Raw genomic sequence first — 18,122 nt, 5'->3', positions numbered from 1 at the left:
AGAATGATAAATTTTCTTATTTGACAACAATTTAACTTTAAACTTTAACTTTTACGCCTTACGAGATGAGCTATAACCACACAAATATCTTTGGCTTATTTTAGACCACAAGATTCAAAAGTCTTCTTTATTTCTTAAATTTCGTGCCTAGTCAAACTATATCACATAAATTGGGACGGAGGGAGTATTTGCAAATTTCAAGTGGATTTGCTTCATTTGGCTATACATTAGAATTGTCAAACCATATCCAACATGATACTTTGTTTTGTAGAATCGTACCAGCTTGTACTTCTGTTATTTATCTCTATATATAGAGAGGATGTGGCCAACATATGTACTCCAAATTAAGCATACAACATCATATTACAAGTGATATTTCTCGTATAAAGTAGGAAACACATGAGTTTGTCTATGCTCAAGAATCTCTTGTTCTCCCCTCTTCGTGGTTTCATCCACAAAGATTTTCATGGGGTCGTTGACAGAATGACTCTCGTCGACAAACTTTTGTTTCTGGTAGTTTTTTACTTAGTTATTTTCTGCCTTAATTCTAAAATTTCCTTAATGCCTTACTGCTTCAGAAAAACTAGATTAAAACTAGATTCTACCTTTAGAACTGCTGGAAAACCCCTCCTATGATAAATTTATTGTTGCTGTTGCAGTAAGCATATGTCATATAGTATTTGGTTTGTTGAAACCACTCTTTCATTTTCAATGGTTATATTCTTTTAAAAAAGTGTTATACTTCAATTATTGAAGTAACTTTTTATGAGAGATGCGTCCTTTGAGCTGAGGGTCTATCGGAATAGTCTTTTTACCTGCGTACACTAATCTCCCCAGACTCTACGTGTGAGATTATACAGGGTATGTTGTTTTTGTCGTATTCGTCCATTGAAAGGAAGATTCTAGATAAAATCATAAGATTTGATTCTAGATCCTCAAAGCTTACCATAATTACTTCATACTCTTTTGATTCATTTTCTTCTCCTATAGAAATATTTTCCAACTTTTACATTCTTTTTTTTTTTTTTTTTTTTAGTCTTAACTGTGACGACATGCATGCAGATTGTTCATTTCGTTGATAAACGGAATCTGTGGCACCGGCTACCGGTGTTCTTTGGGCTACTTTATCTTGGAGCGCGACGGCGCCTTCATCAGGAATACAATTTGATCAACGTTGGTAGAACACCTACCGGCGTTAGATCAAATCCGTTAGATTACCCTTATAGAACTGCTGATGGTAAATACAATGATCCCTTCAATGAAGGAGTAGGCACTGAATTTTCTTTCTTTGGCAGGAATATGCTCCCTGTTGATCAGCATAACAAGGTATATGACTGCTTATTGGCCATTTGTTTAATGGGATTATAAATTATAATTAAGTCAACATATACTATGATGGTGTTAGTATTTTTTACACTAGCAATCAGTGTATTTTAATATATATATATATATATATATATATATATATATATATATATATATATATATATATATATAGTAGTAGTACTATGTAATCTCACTTCTTATGGACAATGCTTTTATATATATATATATATATATATTATACTTTTAGGTAATTTAATGATATAAAAATTATATTATGATGTCACACTACAAGAAAATATAGATATCGCAACAAAAAGTTTTATATTTGGCAACAACTTAGTTTTATTGTTGGCAAATGATTTTTTTGTTGCCAAAAAATTTAATTTTGTTGTCATAGTATTAATTATTGTTGCAAAAAGTAATTTTGGCAACAAAAAAAAAAGTTGTTGCATGTTGTTGCAATAAAAGCCAATGGGAAAAGTTCATGCAACAAAATATTTTTTTTGTTGCTAAAAGTACTTTTTGCAACAATAATCAATCTATGGTAACAAAAAAATAATTATTGCCACATATATTTTTTCTTGTAGTGTCAGTATTGTATAGAGTTGAACTCTATAGGGCTATATATATAAAATTATTCATCAGCACATATGATAGCAAGGGTGCATGCAAACACGCGAGGTTGCTCTTTCCTTGATAAAAATGAAATTATGTTTCACTGGTATGGGTAATTGGTACTCCTGTTTTCATTGCTGTGCACGGTGCACTCAAAAGCTGTAATAGAACATCCACAACAGGCCACATACATGACGTGATCACTGCATTAAAATCGATATCATAGCACTGAACTACGTATCATATATAGTATTAGCTGGGATGTTTCATGCTTTGTAATTCAAAGTTGGATATTATAGCTTTTTTTGGGATGACAAAATTAGATTATTAGCCCATGATCCACCTAACGGGTTCAAGTTGACCTGCGCATTTATTTGCTCGGTCAATTTTAGCCAATTCATTTCAGCCCATCTAATAATTGATTGCTGATGTATACCCTAGAATGTACTGATATGTAGCCCAAATTATTCCATAGAGACCTTGTAAAAATAGTTTCGAAAAGATATTTTTATTTGATATGTTATAAATAGCCATAAGAAAAAGAATAGTTTTATAAGGTACTTAGTTATCAAATAACAAATAAAGAAATTAAAATTTAGTAAAAATTGGCGGGTTGAGTTATGACCCTCTTTTTAGCTCAACCCGTTTCAACCCAAGCAAGCCTATTTATTAACTCAACTCATTTTGACCCGCACAAATACAACTCAACATGCCCATTTGACACCCTTAATTTTCTTGTGAAGGCAAAATCAAGAGATCTAATTTTAATGAATGTTGTGTTTTTCAAACTGGCTTTCACCTTCCGTTTTTTTTTTTTTTTTTTTTTTTTCTTTTTTTGATCAAAAAATGAAATGCAGTTAAAGAAGCCAGATCCAATGGTAGTGGCAACAAAGCTGCTAGCCCGGAAAAATTTCGTGGACACAGGAAAACAATTCAATATGATCGCTGCCTCCTGGATACAGTTTATGATTCATGATTGGGTCGATCACTTGGAAGACACTAAGCAGGTACTGCTATTTATAGGCCTGTTCTCGAAGCAATTTACTAATGATAATCTTTTCCTATTCTAAATCGAGAATATCATTTCTATTTTTATCTTTGTAAAACCAAAAAAGTAAAATTCGATATCAAAAATGAAGTTAGGTCCCTTTTTGTATTTCTCTTTTATATTTTTATTGCAAAAAAGTCCTATTTAATTAGCTTAAACAAAAAATATAGTAAAACTTCCGTATTATGACCTAAGAGCAAATGATGTATAACGCGCAAAAAAAACCTTAGCGATATACTCTGTATATTATTGGAAAGGAAACAAGAAAGTTTCGGCAACACCCTTGTCATAGATTTTTGTACCCAAAAAAATTGTGTTTTTCATTTAATTTGGAAAATTAATTCGTGGTGTATTTTCTTGGTACGGTAAATTTTGTGCACAGATTGAACTTAGTGCACCAAAAGAAGTTGCAAGTAATTGTCCACTCAAGTCCTTCAAGTTTTACAAGTCCAAGGAAACTCCCACGGGCTTGTACGAAATCAAAATCGGTCACTTAAATATGCGTACCCCTTGGTGGTAAGATTTCTTGCTCATATATATATATATATACACACACATACATGCATGTATTTAGATGTTACGTTATTCGTATTTGTACATGAAGGGATGGAAGTGCTATTTATGGGAGCACCGCAGATGTTTTGAAGAAGGTAAGAACTTTTGAAGACGGTAAGTTGAAACTATCAGCAGATGGGCACCTCGAACAAGATGAAAATGGAAAAATCATTACTGGTGATGTTCGCAACACTTGGGCAGGACTTTTGGCACTGCAGGCGCTCTTTGTTCAAGAGCATAATGTTGTTTGTGATGCTTTGAAGGTACTAATCATATTAGACTCAAAGGCGGATCCGAGATTTTATACTTCTATAGTTGCTATTTTTTCAATGAGGATTTTAACGCATATACAGGATCTAAGCCAAATTTATTCAGATAAATCAGTAGCAAATTTATTAAATTCGTGCCCGAATAGAGTTTTAGTATTATACACTATCGGTGTAAAAAAATACACTGTTGGATTACATAAAGATAATTATAGCTAATTGTAAATAAAAAATTGGATAATAAATATGATTTATTACCTAGCACAACATGTTAAAATATAGTGAACCTAAACCCATCACGTTAACAATTATGTATGTTTTCATTGGGCATTTAATTTGTCATGTGTTTTCTAACCTTTTTATAATTACTTGATCTGTATTGTTGTAGAAAGAATATCCAAAATTGGAGGATGAGGACTTGTATCGTCATGCAAGATTGGTGACTTCTGCTGTCATTGCAAAAGTTCACACCATAGATTGGACCGTTGAGCTTCTCAAAACCGAGACAATGCAAGCCGCAATGCGAACCAATTGGTTAATACTTTCATTCACTAGTTATTTTTATTTATCACGCGACTCATTTATTAGGTTGTTGTGTGACTAAATATTTCATATTGCAGGTATGGTTTACTAGGAAAAAAATTTAAGGATACATTTGGGCACTTTGGAGGTTCCATTTTGGGTGGTTATGTGGGATTGAAGAAACCTGAGAATCATGGAGTGCCCTATTCCTTGACAGAGGAATTTGTAAGTGTGTATCGGATGCATCAACTTCTACCTGATAAACTTCAGCTAAGGAGTGTAGATGCAACACCTGGACCAAACAAATCTCTGCCTTTGACCAATGAGTAAGCCTTTTTGTCTATAAAATCTTCTTGATATTAACTTTTACACAGTAACATTGTGAATACTTTCTATACTATGAAATCACCTAATAATAATCACAATTAACTGTACAAAGTGAGATTACTAATTGTCATGAAATTATAGGATCCCAATGAAAGATTTAATTGGGGGCAAAGGAGGAGAGAACTTATCAAGAATCGGGTTTACTAAGCAAATGGTTTCAATGGGCCACCAAGCATGTGGAGCTCTTGAGCTTTGGAATTATCCAATATGGATGAGGGATCTTATTGCCCAAGACTTTGATGGAACTGACAGGCCAGATCCTATTGACCTTGCAGCTCTAGAAAGTGAGTTAATTTTATACTAATATTAGTTCATTTTATACAAATATTAGAATAAAAATAATGTCAATTTCAAGTATGATTAATTAACTTTATCCGCTATAACAATAAAGTTATATAATTATATTCGTTACGTTAACTTAAGTTACTATATACGAATTTTTGAAAATACAAATGATCAAAATATCTAGTTTTTGCATCGAATTATACCAGATACGTTGTCACCTCAACATTTTTTCACTCTATAAATTCAACATTAGCAAATAAAATTTCTACCATGTAAAAATATTTACAATCCATATTTTTAGCAATGACAATCCAAAAAACTTCTTTCTATTATGTTTCATTGAAATGTTATTTTATATATATATATATATATATATATATAATACCAGTAAATTAGATATTCTAATGTTAGTCCATACGGTTAATTGATTATTATGTTTGGATGACAGTTTATAGGGATAGAGAAAGAAGTGTTGCTAGGTACAATGAATTTCGCAGGAGGATGCTGCAAATTCCCATCTCCAAATGGGAAGATTTGACTGATGATGAGGAAGCGATTAAAACACTTCGTGAAGTATATGGTGATGATGTAGAAGAATTAGATTTGTTAGTAGGAATGTCAGCGGAGAAAAAGATTAAGGGTTTCGCCATCTCTGAAACTGCCTTTTTCATATTTCTTCTCATGGCATCAAGGTTAGTAATCCCTCTATTTCAATTTATATAGCTTGATTCGAAGAAAGAGTGAAAAAAGGGTGAATAATTAACTAATAATCGGTGTGAATTCAGGCATAGCAATTCATTTTTTTTTAAAAAAGAATTTACATATTTAGAAACAACATAAAAAGTATTAAGACTAACAAATTGAAATGGAGGGAATACAAAAAATGACAAAATTACTCCATTTATTTGTAACTCGTTTTGTTGTGCTGGTTCGTTTATTGCTTTATCAAAATATCTAGTCAGATTGGTCAAAATTACTCCATATAGTACGTATTATGATTTATATATAAAATTACTAATAGAAAGTTGATTTGAAAAACCGCAGGAGGCTAGAGGCAGATAGATTTTTCACCAGCAATTACAACGAGGAGACATATACGAAGAAAGGACTCAAATGGGTGAATACAACTGAAAGCTTGAAAGATGTGTTAGATCGACATTACCCTGAAATGACTGAAAAATGGATGAACTCCAATAGCGCCTTTTCAGTGTGGGACTCTTCTCCAGAACCTCACAATCCTATTCCACTCTACTTTCGTGTTCCTCAATAATAGACCCCTCATTTATACTTAACGAAGTTGAAATATCCAAAATAGTGTGTTTGACTATTAATGTTTGCCTACAAGTTTAAGGTTCCTTGTTCTATTGTTGAGACAGTTTACATAATTGTTTCAGTTTGTAATATTAATGATATTCATCTTTAACTACTGTTTCTTAATAAGAGAATTGCATTTTTACTTTATAATGAAGTTCAATATTTTTATGTACCAAGTAGGAAACTTTGTAAGATTAATCCTCCTATTTGACGTCTTAAAAAAAGTATTAAAATTTAACTGAATCGAACAGAAATTACAATGATTGGAGTTGGTAGACAATTCTAATTTTATTTATGAACAACAAATTCATTTTCTTGCACGGATTGCCCTTCAAAGGCAATGGTCTTTAATTTTCTCCCCTCAAATTACTATTCTTTAATTTTTGTCCTTCGCCTAATATCCTGATGTTTGGGGTTCGAACTCCGGCTCAGTCAAAGATTAAAAAAAAAAAATCGCAAAGCAGAGTTTCATAGCAAAATTAGGCCTATTCGAGCAAAAGTTAGGCTTTAAGGCAGAGTTTTGCAAAATTTCAGCCTAGTAAAATCGTCTTATGCCTGAAGGCAAAACTCTGCCTTAAGGTAGAGTTTATCTTATGTGTGAAAAAAAAAAAATCTGCCTTAAGTAGAGTTTGCAGTCAAACTCTGCTTGATAAGTTAGAGTTTGCAGTCAAACTTTGCCTTAAGCTAAAGCTTGAAGCTCCGCCTTAAGGTAGAGTTTTGCAGGCTAACTCTGTCTTGCGAACTTTTTTTAAAAAAATTTGACTGCGCAGGGTTTGAACCCCTAATCCAGGAGTTTTATGCGAAGGACAAAATTAAAGACCAGCAATTTGAGGGCCAAAAATTAAAGACCACCCCGAATAAGGGTAATCGTGCAAATTGCAACAATAAATTAACCTTTATTAAAATCAAATAATGATTTTTGTGGCCCATTTTAATCATTTGATCGAACCGAACCGAATCATGAACAGTAGCCCCAGAGAGCCATTTCCGTAAATCATGATTCACAAGCCCAGATTATTCAGCTAGAATGATTGTGAGGAAGTAAATTTGTTTTAGCTCATTAATCAAGTGGTGGGATGGATGATACTTCTTCATCCTTAATCTGATATCCCAGATTAGGATTTTGCGTGTGAAGAAATCAATGAACCGATTAAACAAGACTATTTCGCTCTGATCAATTCAATAGAAAGTAGGGATTTTCCTTCTTAGAATCTCCAATAAAAGTTCGTTCCGAGTATCAATGGGCCCTGGCAAGGACCAATGGATACAATCACTATTCGGGGTGGAAATGGTACGGTATCGAAAATTTCGATTCGGTAAGTTCGGTTTACGATTTTTAAAAATGATATACCATTACCATACCAAATTAATTCGGTATGGTTCGATATTTTTAAGTTCGGTTTCGGTGTTTTGCGGTACGATAGATCGGTAACCATTGTTTGTTCGACATCAACTTACATATACTCATATGATAAAGAATTATGACTTCGACTTTTCAAGAAGCTCCCCAATTATATTTTACTAATATCTTATACATGTAGAAATATTCAAAAGAAAGGATTACAAGCAATTCCCTTCATTAATCTATTTACACAAAAAGGACATTTCAATCAAGATGGAGTAGTCAGCGTTTCAATAACTAAACTATTAATTTTGTACTAACACTAGTTTATATATTTGTTTGTATTAATATATATGAATTGTATATGTAACTAGTTACATACTTCGGTACGGTATTCGATATTTTGATTTTTTTTTATAAATACCGAATCTCAATTTTTTAAAAAATATATACCAAATTTCATAATACCGAAATCGCGAGGATATACGGCATCATGCCCACCGCTAACCACTCTAGGCCTTCATCCATTTATTACCTCAATAAGCTTCTGGATGTACATCCGGTCACACTAATGTGGCTCTAATCCACTACCAAACAAATGGGTAATTTGCGGAGGTTGAAAGTTGCAATTCGCAGAGGTTTTAGCCTCCGCTAGTTGCTAGAAGAGGCTAAAACCTCCGCGAATTGCAACTTTCAACCTCCACAAATTACCCCCTTTTTTTGTAGTGATCGCATCCATAAATTCGAACATGTTCCCAATTTTATGTCCATCTTTTCTTGTTCTTTCAACTTCTTCAATCTTGATCACCAATTTTAACTTCTTTTTTGGCAAATGGTCTTGTTCTACTGCAGAATTCTTCTCCATTCCATGTTGCATGCTCAAATTGACTCGCCGATAATTTGAATTCAAACATAGAATCTTCAATTAATTTTGAAATAAAATTTACATATTTGAAAACTATATAAAAATACTATAAGTCATAATAGTTAACAATTCAAAATATTAAGAAAGTAGTTGAAAAACTCATGTTAAAAAAATTATTTATCTCTCCAATAGTAAGTAAGATACCATAAATTGAAACGGATGGTATATTAGTGTTACACCCCGGAAAATTTTCGTTCGTGCACAGTGAATTGACTGACGAAGGGCAGTTACGAGTATCGAATTAATGATGTCTTAATGACATACTGGAGAAGAATTATAATGTCACTTATATTGGTAATGAAGTGTCAAGTAAGTTTCAAGAAGGACCCATAAGCCAAGTATGGGCATAGGCCATCCAAAAGGGGTGAGTTAAGGAACCATTTTCGGGTGATCTGGTTTGGAGGGACCAAAACGCTACTATAAAGTTGGAATTTGGGAAAAACACCACCGGATAAAAGTTGTAGATAATTGAAATATCTTTCCAACCATAGGTCGTGGGCCCTCACAGCATATCGGGATCAAAAGTTATGGCCATTCTACGACAGACTATTTTGGGGCGAAATATCACTCTCTGACACACTTTGCGACACAACATGCGGCTCGCATGTACGACATGCGGTTCCGCAGTTCAACCTCAAAGTGTGCCAGTGAGAGTTGGTCAGCTGGCAAGCTTTGCGACCCAAGATGCGTTCCGCATGTCATGCTTTGCGTCTCGCAAAGCGTGCCGCATGTCGTGACGGTCCAGAATTTTCTGGACCACTTTAAATATACCCAACTCGCCCAAAATCATATTTTTCCTTCATTTTTGGTCAAGAAAACCTCTAGAACCTTCTCTAACACTCATCCACAAGAGAACTCAAGGGAAATCCATGATCAATAACACCAAATCCATGAACCCAAGTGTATGAAACCTAACCCAAGTGCATCTAATTCAAGAAAACCCAAAAGGGAGGAGATAGGGTTTTGGTGCTAGAAGGGAAAACTTCACTCAAGGCTTGTTCAACCATCATCCAAGGTAAGTTTCATGACCATTACATGTTGTTTAAGGTATTGGAAGGTTAAGGTACTCGACTTGTAGAGAAGCATAGCAAATGGGTCATTCAAGAGTGAATAGTGTCATGTTTGAATAGTAGTTGAATTGAATCATGAATGTTAGGGTGATGTGAATATGAATACGTTACAAATAACTTGTAGACCATGAGGTAAGTGTGATACGTGGGAAAATACGATAGCGAACCTATAACCATAAATGTGAAGAAATTGGAGAGAAATGGTGGATTTTGCCTAAAGTATATGAATGATGATTGTTGCTTGCGATATTGTGAGTTGTGTTGTAGATGTTGGGAGTTGATATAAAATACGGGAAAAGTAGTACAAACAAAGGAAGTGCTGCCCAATTTTCTCTAGAATTAGTAGTGCGTTCTTATGGTTGGTTGACTAATGTTAGTACGAATCCTCTTTTGAAGGTAGAGGCGCGACATTGAAAGAGAATAAGTGAACGCTAGATTGCTTAAACGAGAAAGGTATGTGAGGCTTAACTCTTCTTCCAAAAGGCATGAGTCCTTCAAGTTTTCCATAATCCTCCTATAAGATGAAGTTTATGAGTCCTTCTATATATGGAGTCACATATGAGCATGATAATGATGATAATGAGCTAGACTATAGAGATTCGATAAACTATGACACGATGTTCCTACAATGCTAATGATGCTATTATTGTTAACACTCGCCTTATGTTTTACTTCCTTCAAGGCGAGGCATGATACTCATAAAGGTCCATAATACACTCGGGGGTTCACGACCTTACGTCACCCCGACATAGTGTGGTTGTCTTAAAGCCTAATGTATGCTCCTAATGCTAATGTATGCTATGATGATAAGATAATAAATAATGATAACATGATGTTGTGATGATAAGATTTCCACCGTGCCTATATGGCCGGGCATGTCACCGCTAATGCGGGCTGCTATGTTTACACCGCGCCTAGAGGGCCGGGCACGATCACCACTAGTGGGCGGCACATGAGGGTTACCCGGACGCGGGTGACGACACAGATTATGATGTGATGATGTATATGACGATGTACGCGATGATGTATGGGATGAGATAATATGTATACTATGATTGTATAAAATGTGATATAAGTAAGTAATGCATTTACCTATGACACTTGTGCAGGTTATGTCCTTGTCTCATGACGCATGATCTTTCCATTATGTTTGTTTATTTAATTCCTGCCTTACATGCTCAGTACAATATTCGTACTGACGTCCTTTTTCCTTGGACGCTGTGTTCATGCCCACAGGTAGACAGGGAGGAGACCTTGCTCCAGATTCTTAGAGGCCACTAGCTGACTGAAGGCACTCCATTGTCCCGGAGGTGCCTATGATGCTTATTTTGTGTACAATTGTAGATTTCATCTCTTAGAGGCTCGTAGATACTCAATGTGGGTCATGTGGTCGCATGGTGCGGTTTTTGTGTAAATGTATAAATACCCATATATTGTTTTGCTAGCCTAAGGGCTCATGTGTATAAAACGTTTTGTCTCTAAATGGAAATGAGTTTTTATTATAACTTGAGCATGAAATCAATAAATGATTATTGAATGAATCTAAGAGGTAATATTACGAGTGGTGCTCGGTGGTTAGTCCCGGGTACCCGTCGCGGCCCCTAGCTGGGTCGTGACAATTAGTTTAGTCTATTGCTTAGGTAAAGAGGAGCAGGCAGAATTTTAGTTGATGGTTCTAGACCACAGAATTCTAAATAGATTACTCGGAAGAGGGCAAATATACCCCTCAATTTTGCGATTTAGAGCTAATATACCCCTCGTTAAAAAATTGGCTCACATATACCCTCGCCGTCTAGAAAATAGAGCACATCTGCCCACCCATTTATCGAATTAAAAAATTATTTGCCCTTTATTTTTTTTTTAATTTAAAAATTATCACGTGGCTTTAAAAAATAAGCCCACCCATTTTGTGAAACGAACCAAACGCAACCCACAAGAAAAAAGACTCACTGTTGGACAAGAGTAGTTTGCTCAGATGCTAAGCCCCTTCACTTACAACCTGAAGATTGCAAGTTCGAGTCACCAAGGGAGCAATGGGGAGCTCCTGGGGAAGGGGTTAAAAAAAATAAAAAAATAAAAAAGACTCACTGTTGCTGCCTGTTTTCTCCCTGTTTCATATTTTGCTGAAGTTGCGTATTGTTGACATAAATCTTGTGAAATGTTGACTGAAGAATGGATTTCTTTTTCTTGTGCGTCAGTAATAGTATTGTTGAGTTGGTATTCTGTTCTTTGCAATAGGGAATTGTCTCAATTTCATTTCATTTGGATATGCTGCTCAATCACTTCTAGCAGCTTTAGGATCTATACAATTCATCTCAAACATCGCTTTTGCCTACTTTATTTTGAACAAATCAGTGACAATCAAATTACTGCTACTTTATCCACTGCTGCTTTTGTTGTTGGAAACATTTTCCTTGTAGCCTTTGGCAACCACCAGTCCCCTGTTTACAGGGCAGAGCAATTCGGTGAAAATTACACCAACATTTCAAATTTGCCCCTTTTCACTAGATTATAGTACTTATCAAATGATTTTTTTTAACACAAATACAAATTATGAACCAAAATCATTGAGTTCTGCTAAATCCGTAAGTAGTACACTGGCTCGGCCCCTGACTCAATAACTAGAAACTGCACAAAGTCACACGACATGATATCATTTCTACGTTTTATTATTCTTCCTCTCCAAGTTACACAATTTTAAACTGTTTATCCGGAATTTTAAAATATTTCGTGTAAGTCGTTGCTTCCAATTCTTATACACTATTTAAGGAAGCATTTTTGCTTCAATTCTTGAAGCCGGTGGAAGGAGAAAGAAAACAGAGGACCAACGTATCTTCTCCAATTTTACTTCAATCAGGAAAATATTCGCCTAACCTTTTAATAGCAGTGGGCCACCAAAATTAGTCGTTGCTGCTTGTAGAGATTTCATTAGACAACCACCACTCACACATAATATCTCTTTAAGAGTTTCAGAAAAAATAGGAAAATATAATCGAGAATAATCAACTTTTGCTCGTATACAAATTGGAAAAAATATAAGTAATTTCCTTAAAAATACAACAAAGCTCGTATTATACTTGCAGATTTTTCTTAATCGCGAAAGAAGATCTTAATTATAGAGTTAGCAAAGTGACTATTCTAAATAGTCATCTTATTTTATGAACATACATGTCCATTTAAATTCAGATTTTAATTAAAATCTAATAATACCAAATATATAAATGATTCAAACAATTTTTTCCTTCTAATGTGGGACAATTCCACTTTATATATATTACAAACTATCTAAACACGTCTAAATGTAAATATTTTCTTCTAGTCATATTTGATGTTGTCATCCATATTACTGTTTTCAGCTTTTTTGAGTGTTTGGTTGACCAGCTTATAAGTCATTTTGTGTTTAAAATAAACTCAAAAAATAATTGAGCCCATTTAACTTAGCTTATAAACTGCTTTTTTAAGCCCATCCAAACAGGCTCATATATATTGTAGTGGTCCTTTTCTCAACGTGTACGCTATGATTTCCCACCTTTCAAATTTCTCGTGGTTGGCTGGCAATCTATATGTAATATAAAGTTATGCATAGACAAAGTGATGTGACATCTCTCTATGGCCACCATTCGTATTTATCTTTTTTCTCCTTTTTTCTCTTTTTTTTCATTCTTTAATATTTATTGTAATAAAGAAAGACAATGAAAAAATATGAAGGCAATGAAGTTGTAAAGGAAAATGAACAGTCACAATTGTTTATGAACGGGTAGTCACAACTCACAGTGTGGAAGTCTCCTTTTTATCTTTCCAAATTGATTGTCATATTTAAAAAATAAATGACTACCATTACTACTCATTGCAATAAAGAAAGGCAATGAAAATTACGAAGGCAGCGAAAAGTTGTAAAGAAAAATGAAAATAGTCACATTTATTTTTAAACGAGTCCTCACAACTATCTTTCCTATTCAATTCTCATATTTAAGAAATAGTCGTAACTTACGTGACATTGCTTCTAATCTAATAAGTGGGGCTAAAATGCGGTTATGAGTTTGTCAAATTTTTGGCTAACCTTTTCATATTACACATTAATGGAATGAATGACACAACCTTCCATAACCCATTTTAATGGAGGATATATAAAAGAATCCCTACAAACTCCATCATTCACCAGATTTTCTTATTCAAATTCTAGAACATAATAAGCTTCCAATACGTTCAAGTGAGTCATGGCTACCATTACTATTTATTGCAAGGTAAACTTCAAATGTTAGTACTATAATTTATCTATTTGCTTGCAAGAGTACTTTACAAATATCCTTCCGTTATATTATTTATGCTACATCTTTTATCGGTTCATCAAGATTGTGGTTTGTCAAGATTGCTAAATGAATACATGGTATTCATATTTTGGCATCCAATCTAAAGGTTAAATTGTGAGTTAAATTTAAATTCTTTATTGTTTTCTATGTTTGTACTACTACAAAGGTGTGTTCTATTTTTTCTCTTTTGCACCTCCTCTCTGCACCAGATACAGGTAACCGATCATGTGATTTTTTATTTTTTTTTGCATCATATTGGCACTGTTACTGAAATTTTCATCCTACTCTGGTGATTTACGGCGAGTCATTTCTTTATGAAATATTTTGCTACTTATTGATCATACCTTTACTTTGTCCGGAAAAGATGTAGGTATCTGGTATTATTTCTCACGTACTTGAAGATTTTCATCTACTTCAGAATTTGTTGGATTGAGCTAATTGAATTTAGATATCGTGTTAGCACGATTTGATACACGACATTTCTCCCTTATTTGAATTGATTACTAAACTGAATTTAATTTTAAAAAGTTTAAAATGTGACAAGATAAAGGAAGTTAATTAAGAAGATGTCACAGGAAATTTGAAATAATTACTTTAGGAATTACTTACTCTTTTCATTTTATATGATAGAATTTTACCTGTATATAGTTTAATGTTAATTTTCTTTGGATTGTAAGTGCAATAATCTAGAATTTGAAGGGAGCTGATCGAGCTTATGGATGCCGATTCTACATCAATTGTTCTTGTGATTGTAGTTTGAAAAAATTATAGATCATTTTTCCTCTAATTTAAATACGGAGAGGTCCCATTTGAAGAATCGAGATAGTAGTGGTGTTGATTTGTATCAAGAACAAGTTAACGAGAAATAGTGTATATGCACGTATTATACGTATTTTGGACACTAGCTAATAATGGGGTTCCGATTTGTGCATTATTATATAGTTTACCATAGTGCTTTAAAAGTGGCTTTCACAATCTAATTAATTGAATTGTTCTGTGCTTGCAGTGTATTTGTTGGAAGTACTCAATTTTTAAAAGATGTTATGCCAAATTATTTTGTTTTGAGAAGCTAAGTAAATTGGTGATCAAGTTATATAGGAGCTAATTACCGGTTAAAACATCAGAGTTTAAAGGTGCATGAGGCATTAGTGTGTTACGTTCCCGTATCAATTTTTAAAATAATTGCAACAGCTTAGACGAGATTTTATTTTATTTTTAGGATTTATTGCAATATTTTTTGTATATTTGGTATCTAAATTAGATAGAGAAGACGTGTTTCATTACAATTTTTTGGTAATGGTGAATCACTTGATCTTTCAAATTTTAACATTAGTGAGAGTGCCATATGTATAGTCATGGTATTGATGCTTGAAAATCTACAGAAAATTTCTTATTGTCTTTTTTATTCTAATTGTCAATATTAGTATAGGCCATATGATTTTATTTTCCTATGAAATGCGGAGGCCTAAAGATCAGATATAACTTAACTATTTCAAGCTTTCACTTTTATGGAAGAAGTACTTTTATCTTGCGAATACAAAGGATGAGGTAAAGATTTTTCAAGCGAGATTGGTATTTAATGTCTATTGGGTATTTTATTGCATGAGCTATTTCAGGACCATAAGTTTTAAAATGGTCATTTTATAAGTTTATTATTGTACTGTATGACCGCGCGAAGCGCAGACAATTTCACTAGTATTAGAATAATCAAAGCTCTTATTCAACGTGTTATTATTAAAAAAAAAAAAGGTGTTATTACATGTGTTATTTATTTTAAGGTCAATTACTCTGAATACTCATGTACTATGACTTAATTTTAAATATACCCCTATATTTTAAAATCAAATACCTCCTATACTATAGAAATTCTACACTTACACCCCTAGTGAGATATATCCGAGACTAAGTATATTAAAATACAAATTAGAATTATAAAAATGTCTTTTTAGTGTAATTTTAAGATAATTTTAGAGCCGAAGAATAAATAAACAAACTAAAATAAGAAAATATAAATTCCTATAAGAATAAGTAAAATATTATAATTAATAAAAGTACAAACAAATTGCATATTTAAAGTGTAAGAAAGTTATTGCTAATAGTCAGTATATCTTATTAAGTAATTTGAGTTCATTTCTTATTTATAAGTTTCGAAAGATACATGTTTTAAAAAAATACTTATTTTCTTTTTTAATCAAATGTGTTACTAAAGATATTCAACAAAAATATTTGTCTTCTTCTTTAAATTTCATAAACATAAACACATAAAAACTTCTTCTTTATACTTTTAATTTACTTTGTAATAATTAGATTTTAATATTCTTAGTAACAGATATACCCCATAGGAGTATAAATGTAGGATTTCAATAGTATAGGGGCAGGGGAGGACCCACGTGTTGTGATACGGTGCTCGAGCACCCATTAACTCGAACGCGAACTATGTTTTTATTTACTTAATTGAAATTGCAGGGTTAGCTGAGGATGTAGATTCGATTTCCAGTGACCACAAAATTTTAAGAGCTCCCTTCTTTTTTTCTTCCTTGACTTTTCCTTAAATAACTTAAAAAATATCATGTTTCTTAGTTGTTCCAGCTGAATTTTCCTTCTTTTTCTCCAAAATATTTATATTCTTTATTTTACTTTTTTTTTTCCACTTCTTTTCTTAATGTTCTTCACTTTTTCTTAATGTTCTTCGTTAGTTTTTCTATTATTGTGTTCAAATAATTTTGCACTTCTATTTTATGAGCGGTAGCAACTTTAAGGTAAAGGAACGCCAACACCCACGACATTAAAATCCTGGATCCGCCACTGTGTACGGGGTATACATGTTTTATTTTGTTTTAAAAAAGGTATTTAGTATAATTAACCCTTATTTTTATTCTGCATTTTGCTCCTGTCTCTTATTTCTATATTGTATACATAGAGAGGGTGTTGCTTGCCTCCATAAGTACAAGCGATATACCGTTTATTTCTAGTAGGAAGAAAATGCCTTTTGTTATAGCATCCCTTAAGAATCTCTTGCTATGTCCTTTCCGTAGTTTCATTCACAAAGATTTCCTTGTTGTCGTTGAGAGAATGAACCTCGACAATTTTTTGTTTCTGGTACACTAATTCTTTATTAATTGCGTAGTTATTTTTCTTCCCTAATTCTTGATTATCTTAAACCGATGGGAATTTCACTACAAAAAACACGCCTTTTAGCCAAGGTCAAAACTGTGGCTATATTAAGCTAAAACCGTGGCTACATCATGTTACCCACGGTAGGTTAGCCACGGTTGGGTCCGTGCACAACAGAGGCGTCGCGACCAAGTTAGCCACGGTGTTCGCTCCGTGGTTACATTCCGTTACCCACGGTTATACTTATAGGTAGCTACGGTTAGACCGTTGCTAATTATTGTTGGTGATAAATAAATTATATTCAAATCTCAAAATTTGCCACACAGAGAACCGTGAGTAATTTGATGTGCAGGGGGGAAAAAATTACGCTTTGCTACGGTTTAACTGTGGCTAAATGTTACAGCTTTTTTTTTTAAATATACTCTATTTCAAGAATTCCCTGGTAATTACACATTATTAAGAGGTATACACTACGTGTATTTCATGAAGTTAAATCGATGCATTCGTAAAGATAAAGATGGCACCAACATTTGTATGACTAAGAGCCCGTTTGGATTGGCTTATAAGTGGTCAAACCAGTTTATAAGCTGTTTTTTGGTTTTTTAGGCGTTTGGTAAAGCAGCTTTGTATACGGGCAAAATCGAGGGCGGAATAACCCTCGATTCCCCATTGAAAGAACTAAAGATTATGATATTTGTTACCGGCTCGGAAGAGATCCCGATCGGGGTTGAGATCGGGAAGGAATCATGACAGGATCGAGATCAGATAATCCCGAGCTACGGAACTGGGCTGGAGCCGAATACCGAGGTAGGACAAGAGGCGGTTAGCAACGGTAGAAGAGGGCCCGAAATATCCGCCATCAACCGGATATGACGGCGCCGATTTCGCTCATCAGATAACTGAATATTTTGTGTCTTATTTAGACTTGTACTAGGGTTAGGACTCCCTACTATATAAAGAGGAGGACCGCTTTATTTTTTGTCTGTTTTTTACACGCACAAGCATTCTAAGCAATACAAATCTGATTCTAAGTGTTCCTCAAA

The 18,122-nt window shown here is 33.7% G+C and overlaps 1 protein-coding gene and 1 long non-coding RNA gene across 3 annotated transcripts; both read left to right on the top strand.

Moving 5' to 3' along the window:
- The first annotated feature begins 351 nt into the window (after positions 1-351).
- Positions 352-6,460, top strand: LOC132625028 (alpha-dioxygenase PIOX-like). The gene is made up of 10 exons (XM_060339791.1): positions 352-513; positions 1,063-1,326; positions 2,799-2,948; positions 3,372-3,505; positions 3,594-3,807; positions 4,199-4,344; positions 4,431-4,658; positions 4,801-5,003; positions 5,453-5,696; positions 6,049-6,460. The coding sequence occupies exons 1-10, from the start codon at positions 400-402 to the stop codon at positions 6,272-6,274; spliced, it is 1,923 nt and encodes a 640-aa protein (XP_060195774.1). The 5' UTR covers positions 352-399; the 3' UTR covers positions 6,275-6,460.
- Positions 6,461-13,667: 7,207 nt separating this feature from the next.
- On the top strand, positions 13,668-18,122 carry LOC132623334 (uncharacterized). 2 transcript variants are annotated; one of them, XR_009576201.1, is made up of 2 exons: positions 13,668-13,899; positions 17,686-18,122. It is a non-coding gene; the product is annotated as an uncharacterized LOC132623334 (long non-coding RNA). The 2 variants fall into 2 exon arrangements; XR_009576202.1 differs by lacking the exon at positions 13,668-13,899 and adding an exon at positions 13,906-14,079.

Source organism: Lycium barbarum, chromosome 12, assembly GCF_019175385.1.
Source record: "Lycium barbarum isolate Lr01 chromosome 12, ASM1917538v2, whole genome shotgun sequence".
Taxonomy (NCBI): domain Eukaryota; kingdom Viridiplantae; phylum Streptophyta; class Magnoliopsida; order Solanales; family Solanaceae; genus Lycium; species Lycium barbarum.
This window is presented reverse-complemented; position numbering and strand designations above follow the sequence as displayed.

Coding starts and splice junctions, on each gene's coding strand:
- LOC132625028 (XM_060339791.1), top strand. CDS start 400: ATGAGTTTGTCTATGCTCAAGAATCTCTTGTTCTCCCCTCTTCGTGGT. Junction 3,506..3,593: donor AATATGCGTACCCCTTGGTG/GTAAGATTTCTT, acceptor TTGTACATGAAG/GGATGGAAGTGCTATTTATG. Junction 5,004..5,452: donor TGACCTTGCAGCTCTAGAAA/GTGAGTTAATTT, acceptor TTTGGATGACAG/TTTATAGGGATAGAGAAAGA.